Source organism: Prinia subflava, assembly GCF_021018805.1.
Source record: "Prinia subflava isolate CZ2003 ecotype Zambia chromosome W unlocalized genomic scaffold, Cam_Psub_1.2 scaffold_2cwr_NEW, whole genome shotgun sequence".
NCBI classification, from domain to species: domain Eukaryota; kingdom Metazoa; phylum Chordata; class Aves; order Passeriformes; family Cisticolidae; genus Prinia; species Prinia subflava.
The window spans coordinates 3675596-3689274 of NW_026960607.1; the positions used below are offsets into that span (position 1 = coordinate 3675596).

Here is a 13679-nt window from a genome sequence, read left to right on the forward strand (position 1 = left end):
TCGCAGTTAAAAAGAAAAAGTAGAAAAGCAAGAAGAAAGAGAAGTCAGCAAGCCAAAGCAATCACTTGACTGCATCCACTTTAAGGGGAAATGACCAGTGTTGTTCTACATTTTTTCAACAAAATTAGTGCCTGAGATATCTTCAAAGGCAATTAAAACCATTTGTTTGGAGGAGAGGAGAAGCAGGGAGACCACTAACTCTATTAACATTTTAAAATCCAGTCCAGACCTAGAAGCAATAAAAAGTTTTCCTGCTTTGGAAAAACAAGTGGATGTGAAAGGAGATAAAATAAATTTTCAAGTTGTCATAAAAACACTCTAATCACAGCATCTACCAAGAATGAGTAAAAATATTTTTAAATATATCAATAATGAAAGTTTTAATTCAAAATTGCTTCTTTGGTCTGGATTTTTTTTTCCACATATCAGGAATAAGCTATGGTAGTTCATTTCAGGCACACATACAACATGCTTAACAGAAAACAAATTTAAATAGTAAATTTTTACATTTTTAATAGCATTTTCCCAGACTTTTCCTCAGTAAGTTGACTTTTTCTGTATCATAACCTGAAAGTTTACAAATTCTCAGTTATCAATTTACAAATCACAGCTTGAAAGCATAAATATTTTTAGACATTAGACAGACATTCATTTAGGCGTGGATTATGTTTTCTCTCTTGCAAACAGAGACATTTACACATATATAAAATCTCTTTATTTATCTGTCTGAATATCCAGCTGCCTCTGTTAATCAGATTGCAGCTTCTGGTGCTAATGCATTATACTAACAATTGTATGTTGATATGTTAACAATACTGAATGTTAACAATAGCATAGAAATGTGTATTAAAATGTCAAATAGTTGGTTTTGTAGATGAGGCAAATCTAGCACGGATGACACATTCTGGTGTTTCTTCTAGGTCTGGGTACAGAACTGGATGAAACACTAAAGAAAGCAAAAGGAAGGGTTGCAATGCCAGGCTTCCAATTTTGCCTCCAGGATAACACATACGTTCTCCATAGTGTGTTTGGGCTCTGCTATCAGGAACTTTCAGTGATGAAATCAAAGCTTTGTACAATTTCCTTTCCCACGAGACCACCTGCAGAGTAGACTCTACTCTTCTTACCAGTTTCTGCTCCTCAGTTCAACAAGATATTTTTAAACAGAAATGCTGGAATAAAATTAAATGTTTTGCTTCTCTTTTCCCTAAAGTGAATCTATAGTCTTTGTTTAATAACTTTTCTAAGTGTAAACTAATATTATCCAAGACATTATACTACCTTTCCACATTTAAAACACAGATTACCTTCTACGCAGAATTAGCTAATGGGAAAGATAAATTAAGACAAGGTTGAAACAGCATACCTGTATTATGGCCAAGTCTTTCATTGGAGTGCTGCGTAAGGTCAATCGTCCTGTCAATTTGAAAGATTTTTAAGTCTTCATCATCTAAGGCAATATCTCCCCAAAAGACAGCTTTAAATAGAAAAGAGCTCAATTTAATTAAAGAATTATTCGGACAATAAAGCTAATCTGAAGAATACAATGCCATGTTTACAACCTTTCAGAAAGTATATGGCAAACATATATTTACATCACATCTATTCCCGTAATGATATATATTTGATCTATATGAAGAAAAAAGAAAACTACCTAGTAAAAGACAAATCACTTATTCCAAAATCTTAGTCCATTTGGTTTCTTTGTACATTACCTTAATGCAATAACTTAAATGTAGTGTCGTTCCATTAATAATTTTTTAGTATGTAGTTTTCTCTACGTAAATACAACAAAGCAAAAAAGACACTGAGGTGAACATTTGAACTATGAAGTAAAATATATACATTTCTGAGAAAACACAACCTTTACATTTCCTAACATATTTCTGAAAATAGTAATTTGAAGGCATTTTTATTATGTTTCAGTTGCTTTATATATTACATTGTTTAACTCAGATAATTAATTGTATCTGTTTTCTATTAAACTGAGAAAAGAAAAAACATATATTTTTTATTTTCCACTCAGTTTATTTGTATGCCTTCCTTTTATAGTTAATCTCACCATTAGGATGCTTTCAAATTCTTTACTTTTCAAAGCTCCAATCTCTTTTTAACCTTCCTTTGATTAAATCCTTTTTGGTGGATTTCTCCTTCTCTCTTTTTTTTTTTTTTGCTGTTTTCTTTCAGGTTTTTTCTTTTTCACTTTTGCATAGGTAACTCATCTTCCCTAAGCTGCCTCTACAACTCAGTGGACCATGATATAATCCCACTTCCAAGAATTCAGGATCCATAACCTCAGACTTTCATCTCTGCCTATTTTTTCCTGAGAATTTATCCTGACATCTCCCTGCCAATTCAAACTTAGCATTCAAGCTGAACTCAACAGCCATATTCTCAATTGCTGTGAATGAAGTCAACAGTGTATGTACCAATTAACAGGAGCTGAAAGTGGTTGTTTATAATTTTTATCCAAATTCCACCTTTTCCTGCTTCCTCTATCAATAGCTCTATTTTTTGTTCCCTCAGTCACAAAACCCCTGGATTCAATCTTGGTGTCATCTTCAACTCCTTTCCTTCTTTCTCCCATCCAGGGAGACATCACAAACTGCTTGGTCGTTTGTTACACAAAGCTCTACAGCAAACTGCTTTCTTCACTTCCACCCAAATAAACCCAAGTCTAAAGTCCATCTTTTACCAAATCAATCTTCTCTAGTCTTCCTCCATCCAAATTGATCCTAAACATTATTGCTAACTGTATTCATCTTTTTCTCTGGTTTTCATATCACATCTTAAAGACCACTCATCAGACAATATTCTCATCACAGTAGTTTCATGTTGCTGCAAAAGGCACCCATTTCTCACAATGTGATGCTTACATTCATTAGTGTTAAATCAAATCCACTTAAAATTGAGTTTTTACTTAAGCAAAAAGGTAGGTATTTTTAAATAACTCCAAGATATTGCATTGCCTCCTCCAACTTACATGATTTTTCTTCAAGGCAACTAGGAGAAATTACATTGAATATGCCTTTAGCCTGTCTTGCAAAATACCTTTAAAATACCCCCAGATCATCTACACAGTGTTAATAATGAAATTATTAAACCCAACCAACATTTTATGTCTTCTCCAAATATTAATATTTTCATATATATAATTTTTTTTACACGTGATAATGGTTCTTAGAAACCACAAGTACTTGAGACCATTACTGAAACTGTTCAGTGAGCTCTAGCACATTGTGGAACACGATCCTTCCAAGGGTCACTTTTCTCATGCTCACACTGGACACACTGGGGACATCATTCCTCTAGCTAACCTGTTCTGACCAGTGGTGGCTTTGCCATCACATCAAGACACAAAGCCAGTGACAGCTCAAGATGTTTGGGTCTCTTTTCCCTTAAGCTTCTAGGGAAAAAAAATCTCAAATTATTAGGGTTTTGAATAGTGAAGGAAGAAATTCAGTAGTCTCCATCTGGTTGAGTTAAATATTATTTACTTTTATAAACTCCTTCTAGAGGTTTCTCCTGAATGCCATTCATAAAGAGGACCTCTGTATAAGCAGATGGAAAGATTGCAAACTTGAACAAACAGAACAAAGTTGCAAAAGGAAGAAACTACTAACTTTTCTGTCTATAGACACAGTGTGCCCCAGTGGAGGTCACACAGATTGCCCACACCAAACTCAATGAAGTTCTAAAGCTTCGGAGCAAGGCCATTTATCTTTCCTGGTGATATTGAGGGTTATCAAAAGGAAGATTCCAAATTAACAATGGATGATGCAAAAGATAGCTCAGTGACAGAAATGTATTAGCAGAGATCACTTTGGTTTCTGTCTGTAATACTGATGTATAAATAGGAAAACCCAAGGCAAATCAAACTTCCTACTAACAGTAAAGTAGAAAAAAACCTGGAAAATATCTGCCCTAGTCCTGATGATGCATCTTTGTCACTTTACCACTTCACTGTGGTAACATTCACCTAAAGATGAAAATACAAATACTAATTTGTATGAATTTGTCTGACATAAAATATCAGATTTGTGTGTACATATGTAAAATATACCTTAGTGTTCAGGCAATGTGTAGTAACTTTGGTGCCTTAGAAAGGAAAAGAAAGCTATTTTTGTTAAACATCTGGAGCATTAACTAGTTTTTGATTAGCAACCAAGGACAAGGTTGAGTTTACCAATGATATAACCATAGTAATATAATAAGTGCTGATACAAGTGTCACGTAACACATTACTAGTTTACAAGTAAACTATGTGACCAATAGCAACCACATTCTCTGACATACTAAAGAAATATGAGCAAACATTAACATCAGAAATGGACAAATTTATTTGATTAAAATATAGTGGAAAGTTTGGAACTTTCTCCAGGACACTGGTTCATTTTACTCAAGGCAATTCTGTTTTGCAGAAGGCAATAAACATGCCAAAACATGGAAACCTTGATAAAATTCTCATTTGACTTTAGCAACAATCTAATAATTGTCACTTTATTTTTACTGAACTCAACCTCTGATCTTCCGAATCAATTTAACTTTACCTAGCAAAAGAAACAATGGTTAACTGGATGTTCTTTAATTTCAATGTAGTCCATGCAATCAGCAACTGAGACAAAAAGGAAGATGATAACTTCTTTAAAATTACACCTTTTTTCCAATGCAAGGTCTGCACTGAATATTGATTCTGCCCTTCAAAGCCTAAAGCACAACCTCGACAGAATTATCAAAAAAAAAGTTTTAAAATTATCCCCTATAACTATTAAAAGTATCCTTTAATTTTTTGGAATGCCAGTTTAAGTGTCAAAATACTTTGTAACAAGAGAAGACTGTAGTTTTATCTCCTGCCTTAAAATTTTTATGGCCTGAAACCATCTGAAGAAGTCACTCCGTATATTTCATCATGTCACAAACCAATGTTAATGTCACAGAAAGCAAGAAGAGGATTGTTTGGGTATGCAAGGCATGATGTTAAAGGCTTTGCTAAGAGCATGTTAGGATTAAGAGCTTTAGTTGCTCCCTCTAAGGAACTTCTGACAGACTTGATCAGTTCAGCTGTTCATTTTTCACATATATTTAATTCATATGTTTCATCTGGAAAATTAACAAGAATCTGATAATCAATAGACTAGGCAAAAAACAAAACTGAAACAAATGGACAGAAAAAATTGAACTGATGCCAACAGAACTTTAATGTACTTCTACATCTTTAAGGTTATGTCCTACCTATTTATTCAGGGGTCACAAAAACTTGGTATTACAGACAGCTTTTTTGTTTATTTTGAAAATACAAGATTGACAATAAACTTAAGAAATATCTGTTGAAAATCTGAGACAGTATTAATTGCAGAGAAAAAGTATTTCAAATAGCTTTTATTATATAAAGGTTCTTAAGAAAAAAGAAAATGGACCTTTTTGTCCAATACTTCATAAAGACCATACCCTGTCATACCATATTTCATGCCCAGTAGTTTTTATTTGCTTTCTAATTTAGTATGTTTTTTATGACCACAAAATGATGCACTTACACAAAATTCAACAGAGAAAATATATGCATCTGTTTCAGAAAGGTGGACAAAACCTGGTTATGCAGTAAAGGCATGTTTTTCTGTAACAGAGAAGGATTTTTGTGGCGCTGTTAAAATGGAAAAGATGCTTAACCAGCAGATGCAGTTCTGCTTTCACACAACTCAAAAGCTCTCAGTTAAACACCACCTTCAAAAAGGTCTTATTTTATTTAAAAAGACAAAACACTGCCATGTAGAAAAGCTAAGTGTGCAACTGTAACCAGTCATCTCACAAACACAAAAACAAACAGCAAAATAAGTAGGTTGTAAAATATATTTTCCATTCAGAGAATCACACCTTAATATTGACACACAAACCATATTAATGGAAAGGAAAATTATCTATAAACTACAGGTCAAGCACAGGAACTACAGCTATGCTATACTACTTGTAAAAGGATTTATTATTTCATGATAAATAATTAGTATTCATCTGCAAACTTCTCCGTGCTAATCTACTCTCTCCCAAAAAGCCTCTCATCACAAAAAATACCCAGTATTCTAAAAGAATAAAATATGCTATTAAGGACAGCAAAGAAACATAAATAAATGTATAAAATAATTTTCAAAAAAGAGATTTAAACTATTTTATGTTTATAGATGTACACACATGGTATGAGTCAATGAGCATATATAGTGAGAATAAAAACATCTTTCACAACTTTCAAGATGTCTGGAAGAAAAATTCTTTGCTAAATACCATAGGGCTGCAATATGTGGTAGGATGGCTCATTCTGGGATTTGAAATAGCAATTAACATGTAAGTCTGCAAAATATAGAAAGGAAGAGGTTCTTATAATTGAAATAACAAAATTATCTGCTTCAAGCTTCATCATAATTTCTCCTACAATTATTGCTTTTTGAAACACAAATCATAAGCAGCCACTTGTTAATAAAACTGATACCTGCTAGCATTCCTACCAATATTAGTAATGGCATAAAACACAACTAAGTCGAGATTGCTAGTGTTTGTCCTACAGCACAGCCAAAGAAAACCTACTTGACCTTGGTGTAGGTCGGGAGCACTCAGCTACCTGGCATAGACCAACACCACCCAGAAACCATTCCCAGGACCTGACTTGCTCTGAAGACTCCACAAACTAGAAACATGCTCAACTGAGACCTTCTCACACTGGGATGTAAACTGTGATCTTGTCCTGTGAGCAGATGCAGAATTTTGACAGGGGAATTACTCTTATGTCAGAGAAGATACCAATGAAAGGATTAAGGCAATACTAGAGGGCATTTCAAAAGCAAAGCCTCAAATTTTGGTATGCTACTGGGAGGGCAAAGCACAGACAGTTTGTGCTTTATCCCCATTGCAGAAGCTGCCAAGAATGGACAAAACAAATATTAAATAAGAAACTGCAAGGCACAACAAGGTAATCTGAAGAACTCCTTCAACATCCTTAAAGGTGGGATGCCCAACACAAAGAGAAGCCTGACCAGTAATTCATGCAGTAAGGAGGTGCCAGAAAGTTTGCTAGACAGCTTCAGGGCAGATATTCATCTAAATCCACATGCACAGCAATTCTAATGAGCAGACTCTTCTATAGCTGAGTCACTGAGCACTTCCCTGTAACAACCCAGCACTATACTCTATCTTGGTGAGTCACTCTGTTCCATACAATCCATTGACAATTTACATAGCTGCCTCTAAATTTGAAAAGAAAATGGAAAGATTAAAGCAAAGTAAGATATTTTTACCTCATTACAAGGAAAGCAATATACTATACTAAACAACTATAACTAACCTTATTCTGTATTATCAGTCTTCAATCTAGTCCAGTCCTTCCAGGATTTTCAGGTGCAATACACATTTTTTTAGAAATTATCAAACTGAGAAGAAGACAGGGCAAATAAACAGCAAAAGATCTTGTGTACAACCATGGGCATAACACTGCACACCATACCCTGAACTCTTTCCATCATTGTTCATCACAAGTGCTACCTTCAGTTGTAACTGTGCAATAAATTTCCCTGTTGCCATACAGAGCTCACAAAACTTTCAAGAGAAAGTTAATCAAGTGTTGAATAATTATCCAAATCAATTTGCCTTTTTATTGGACAAAAATATGACAGAAAAAGTGAAAATTTAACAGCATGAAATAGAAGACCAAGGTAGCCTATTTTCAAAGACACATCCAAAAAAGTTAGCTATTTCATGATTCTGAGCATGCAGCATTTCCAAATCTGCACAACTCAAAGCAATTGTCACAGAAATAAGAGATATATACTGAAGTAACTGATGCACTTGAAAAACACATAAGCACACCTAAAAAGTGATGTAACATGTCTGACAGGCTGCTTCCTTATTTCCACATAAATTATATAAAATAGCAAGTTCATCAACACTCACACCAATTCTATTTTTAAAACTCACGATGGGAAAACAATTTTCCCTAAGGAATGTATCATTTCCACTTCTGTCAGAAAAGAAAATTATGATGGCAGAGTACTTTAAACATCTCCAGAGTGTACACCAGTTAGAAATTCATTCCCCCATTCTTCTAAATGTGGCATCCCTTGACAATAGCTCACAAAGACACACAAAGTTATCCAGAAATCAGCTAGCTTGTTGTAAGCGTCGGTCAAAACGGCCCCTCATCTGCCTCATGACTGTCAGAAGCCGAGACCTCCACGGACCCTGGGCCACAGCACAGGAATTCTGGCCTGACCGAGGTGGGACCCAAGTTTCTTCCTGCAGGTGCACCTGTTGGACCAAAACACCCTCCTCAGAGACCCGTGCATGAAACAATGGGGGCTGTTATGGTTCCTGGGCTGTGTTTGCAGAGAGGTATTTGCATTTTCTGTACTGACCATACTTGCTATGAAGGATTGAACACACCGCCCCTTCTATTGTGAAGCCAACACCTGCAATGCCCACGAGACCCTCCTCCTTGCTGGCATGTTGCCCTTCGCCTCCAAAAAGAACTATAATAATCACCCCCAGAGAGCAGGCTCTTTGAGGCCTCCCCGGCAGACACGACGACGGTCTATTGACGCGCGCTATGAGGACTGCAAAGGTGGTCTTGGCTTCCAGCGTCACAAGGACTCACGTCTGCAGTCGGTAGCTATGACCCCCCTTTTCTTCTTTTCTCTCTCTCTTTCTTTCCCCTCTCTACTATCGCATAATTGTGTGTCTCAATAAAGATACAATTGATTTCACTTGAACTAAGTTCTCATTGCCTCTTTTTGCACTCTGAAATCAAAATGAACCATCACGACCATCCTTTGGCTTGTGACACTTGTATGTGGTAGTGATGTAGCCTTGGAAGAATAAATTGCAATTGACTCAACTTTTTTGTGACACTATTTACATGTTGACAGCATTACGTGCAACTCACCCATGTCTCACCTCATCCATCCTCAGAATCTTCCCAGTGTTCCCCATGCACAAAACTTTTGGCTTCCTTCCTTTGACTACTGTAGTGGTGTGTTAATGAGTTCTTTATATTTTATAAGTTTTTCTAAGTTCTTTGTAAGATGGTTTGTTCCTTGTATCCCCCGTTTTGCCTTCCTGATAGTTGTCCCTGGAAATCCCCCAGTAACTGTTAGGTGTCAATCCTTTCCCCCCTCCTCCCTGGAGCCTGCCTGTCACCTCAGAGCCCTGCCTCAGAGCTAGAAAGTTCTGTGAGGGGCTTTGAGTGATAGGCTAGGTACGGGGAAAAACCCCTCCTCTCCCTTCTGTGTGGTCCTCGTTTGTGTCAGTCACTTTCCTAGCCCCTTCTGTATTGAACCCAATTGGTTGTACCCTCCTCACCGCCCTCTGTACCGCCCCCCAATAAAAGGGGGTCCCAAAAAGCCAAAAGTGGCTCGGTCAGGGCAAGTTCTTGGCAGGTGGGGAGGCTCCGCCTGACCCCTCAAATAAACCCGCTTGAACTTACTCGGTCGGCTCCTCCCTTTATTCTCTGCCGTCGTCTGCCCCTTGCCACCTGTGCCCTCGACGTTTTGTCGGAACCAAGACCCACTAGATCGGCTTGGCTTGCGCTGCCCACCAGCCGTACCTGCTGCTTGCCGCGGTGCCTGAGCTAGCCTGGGCAGGGCAGGACTGTGCTCTGAAAGGCACCAGCGACAGACCCTGTGTTCATATTTACAGGTAGGACAAGGGCAACATCCCTTTCGGGATATTCCAGTGCAATATACTTTTCTTAGAAATCATTAAAATGATAACAAGACAGGGCAAATAAACAGCACGCACCAGGAAACTAACTCCCTATTGCTGCTCCCAAGTTACACTTACAAAGCCCCATTTGAGGTACGTAGCATTTCACTACAGTCACTCCACACTATTTTCCAGGAAGTTCCTACCAAACTGACCCGACTAGGACAGAAAAACAACCAGGCAGGACCTGACTGTGGACACAAAAACAGCTGTAGAGCCAAGGCAGAAGAGAAATAATTGCTGGAAAGCCATCCACCATCCTATAGAACGAACTCATTCCACATAGCCCTTCCAGGAGCACAGCAATCACACCACAGTGCAGGTGGGCTACGGCGTGAGTGGCATGCAGCACTGGGGCATGCCCTGATTTTTTCAAAGTAGGAAACTCCTCTGATATAAAGCAATACTCATAAGGAAAATGGAATAATTGTGACACCCTTTATCTGAGTAGAACCTTCACTTACCAAAAGAGATACTTGTAGAGCTTGATCTTTTTGAAGGGGGACACTAAATATGCTTCTTCATGGCACAGATAAATCTCAATTTACAGATATCCACTTGTTCTGAGCTAATTCCATTTTTAGTTTGTCCTTAATTTCAAACCAGTGATTTTTTCATTTCCATTTTCCTTGTGCTTTGTTTTTTAGTGACAAGTCTCATATTTAACAACAGCAAAAAAAACTTCAAAAAAGCAAAGAATTCTGACAGAAGTTACAATTTCAGATAAAAGGACAAGCTTCACTTCTAAACTTGCTGCAAGGTGTTTTGAGGACAGGCTCTTCAGTATTGCAACAGCTACCCTGTGAAAGGTTTTGTTCTTGCTGCTGCTCAACCTGGCAAGCTTCCTGACTCTCAGTAACTATTTTCTTTTTTTATGCAAGATCACCATCAACACCACGCATGCTTTGTAGCTGGTAAAATCCATTCCTCATATAATGGGTTAATCACTGAACTGAATGCAGAGGACACTGCTCAGCAAACAGTAAAGGTGTCTGCATACTGTAGGCAAAACAGGCAGCTACACAGAGAACTTTCTTCACCACTCATAACTGCCTCAGGCCAGATATTGGCAAAACAAAGAAATCATCTCAAGCACTTATACATACATATCCATTAATAATTCTTATTATAACTCTACTATTTCAAGTTTTTAGTATGCAGAAGTAGTTAGAAGCTTAATAAAAAATAAATTGAAACATGAGGCTTTCTTCAGAGCAGTTATTAACCACTTTGAAAGGAAAGTCATGGCAAGAAACCAGTGACTCTTGGGAAGATCCATGAGTGCCAAAAATGTAGGGCAATCACAGCTAATGTTTGTTACCACAGCAAATGCTGACCTGCTTTATATGAAACCACATGCAAGAAAACCATCATTTCCTGGGCCCGTTACTCCTGCCACTGAATAGCAGGGGGAGTGGAGAAAACAATTCTCCACCTTCCTGGGAAAGGTGTTCGTCACCCCTAGCAGAAACCATTGCAGCAATATGAGCTGAACCTCAGTTTCGTGATAACTGAGTGTGACTTCCAGCTCAGGAAAAGAAGGCTGATGTTCATGAGGGTTGTTTTGCTGTTCCCAGACACCTGCAAATGCAGACTTGTGCTATAGCTAGCTTTATTGTTTCTGATAAGATGAAGTATTAAATTTATATACACTACAGGAGAGTAGTAGTTCTCTGGTCTTACACCTTTGTAAGCATATTTCCCTGGGTGCTTTCTTCTTCCACAAACACACAGGCAAGTCATATATGAATGGTTCCCCCTGAAAGATTCCTGGTCCAAGGACAGCACAAGCATGGCCAAAGCCAGCAGAGCAGAAGCACTGCACAACAGCCCTGAGGGGGAAGCAGCAGCAGCAGTTGTCTGGGGAGAGGAAACATAATAAAACAATATTTTAAAAAGGAATAACTACTTAGATAAGCTATCTGGCTTTGGCAATACCAGTCTTCAAGAAATTCCACAACCATAACATCTTTCCTCTAGTGTTACAGGTTGTTACTATGGAGTAGAAGTGGATAAGTAACTCTAATTAGGGAGAGAACTCCTCTGGTAATTTTGCTGTGCTACAGCAATAAGACGCCACAGCAACACTTTCTTTATAACTTGGCATTAGAACATAATAAGCATGTCACAACAGTGCTACAATAAAGCACCACTGATATGTGTGGAAACCCTCCCCTTCTGTACCTTTTTCCTCATATATGGGAAAGGAAAAAAAATGTAGTTCATTTTCTCACAGACATAAAATCCCAAGTAGTACCCTCAAAACTTAAAAATCCAGAATAATCACTAAATGCAACCAAAGATTTATACAGAAAGACAGATGGTACAGAAAGTAAAGTGCATATCTAAGGGATTACCTGGCATTCAGGATCAGGGTTGTCATCATACCACATGAAATAAATATTGCTCCATTTACATCATCTTATATTTAAACATGGAGAATTATTAAACTGTATATAAATAAACCCCTATTATAGGTTTCAGAAGCGATTTTCATTATCAGCTGCAACTTCCTGTTTCCATCATTTTTGTCATAAACCTCATTGAAGTCATTCCATCTCATATTTTAGCACATCATTCTGCAACTTGGCTCTGTGGAAAAGACAAGGAAAGAGACTAAATAGCTCAATGCTGCTTTCTTTGGCAGTGATCCAGTGCTTAACACTCTGAGTTCCGGGTTTTGGACCAAGGCAATTCTATATTTCTGTCTTCATAGTCAGTAGTTGTCTTGTAACACATTTTTTTCTTACCAGAGTACAAATTTTAGTCAATAAAGCTGAAAAGTTGAAGCCTGATTACTTAACTCTCTATCAGACAATTCATGTAATTGCTTAAAATAGAAATGATGAGTCTCATGTATCACAACTATTTTCCTTGCTTGTCCCTGAATACTGGTTCCTCCCTCCCCCTGCATTTGAAATTTAAGTGATTGGGTTTTCTTTTCCCATGAAGACTCTGCACAGCTGCTGATTATTTTTTTGGATACAGCAATTAAAAGAGAAAGTGAAAAATTATCCTCAGAGTTAGTGAGGTGACAGTAAAAGTACAGTGAAAAAGTCTTGACATTGTCCAATGCCTAATATCAAGTTATGAAGTAGAATTTAATATTTGATGCATCTGATTCTTACATAGCTCGATATTCTGATAAATTTTAACCATGAGAATACTTGAGAGAGAAATTAGTCCATCACTGTAATATTTTGCCTCTTGATGGATACAATGAAACCTCATTTCATCTTTGCATTTATTTGTTTGCTCTTGAAAAGCACTATTCAGCATAACTGCAAATAGCTTTTTAAATCCTTGTTTCTAACCAGTAAAGAGTATTAGCTTTTTGCAAGTAGTCTGCTGCAAGCCAGCAGAATCTCCACCCCGTTCTGAAGAGAATTATGGCACTGAGTCCACATTTACTCATTTCCTAGTTTTTGGCACAGTGGTAATTCAAGTGTCATCCACAGAACTTAAGCAGGGGAGGTAGTGGAGAGGACAATAAAAAAAATACACAAGTTCCGCTTTCTCTTGTCCCTCTGATTTCTTTGCAAGACTGTATTTATCCCCAAACTTGTGAGGCTGCAACCACTATTGCCATCCCTGGGCTGCCACAAATTGATTAAGTTAAATTGTGCATCTTTACAGTGAGATTTACATAAAGACTTACAGTTTGCTACTTGTTTGCAGCTGATTATCAGGCTGATGCATCACAAGCAAAATAAGATAAAATCAATTCTATGTGAGAAACACCTCAGTCCCATGAATTTAAATACGGACCATTCTGTGGTGTAAAATGGTAGCTATGTGAAAATTCAAGAATTTCACAAATCTTAAAGCAAACAGCTATACTTTGGTTAGGCTATTTCTGTAAAGTCAGTCTCATGCTGATCCTCACTTTATAGGGCATTTTAGCTTGCATTTCAAACTGAAACACCAAAGGGCCAATTCAA

At 37.3% G+C, this 13679-nt stretch overlaps 1 protein-coding gene across 1 annotated transcript in view; it reads right to left on the reverse strand.

The window, feature by feature from the left end:
* The window catches only part of TLL1 (tolloid like 1), a 141753-nt gene that overhangs the window by 99725 nt on the left and 28349 nt on the right, over nucleotides 1-13679 (reverse strand). Inside the window, exon 3 of the mRNA XM_063424242.1 lies at nucleotides 1367-1477. Coding sequence (XP_063280312.1) covers nucleotides 1367-1477 — 111 coding nt within the window. The remainder of the gene's footprint in view (nucleotides 1-1366; nucleotides 1478-13679) is intronic.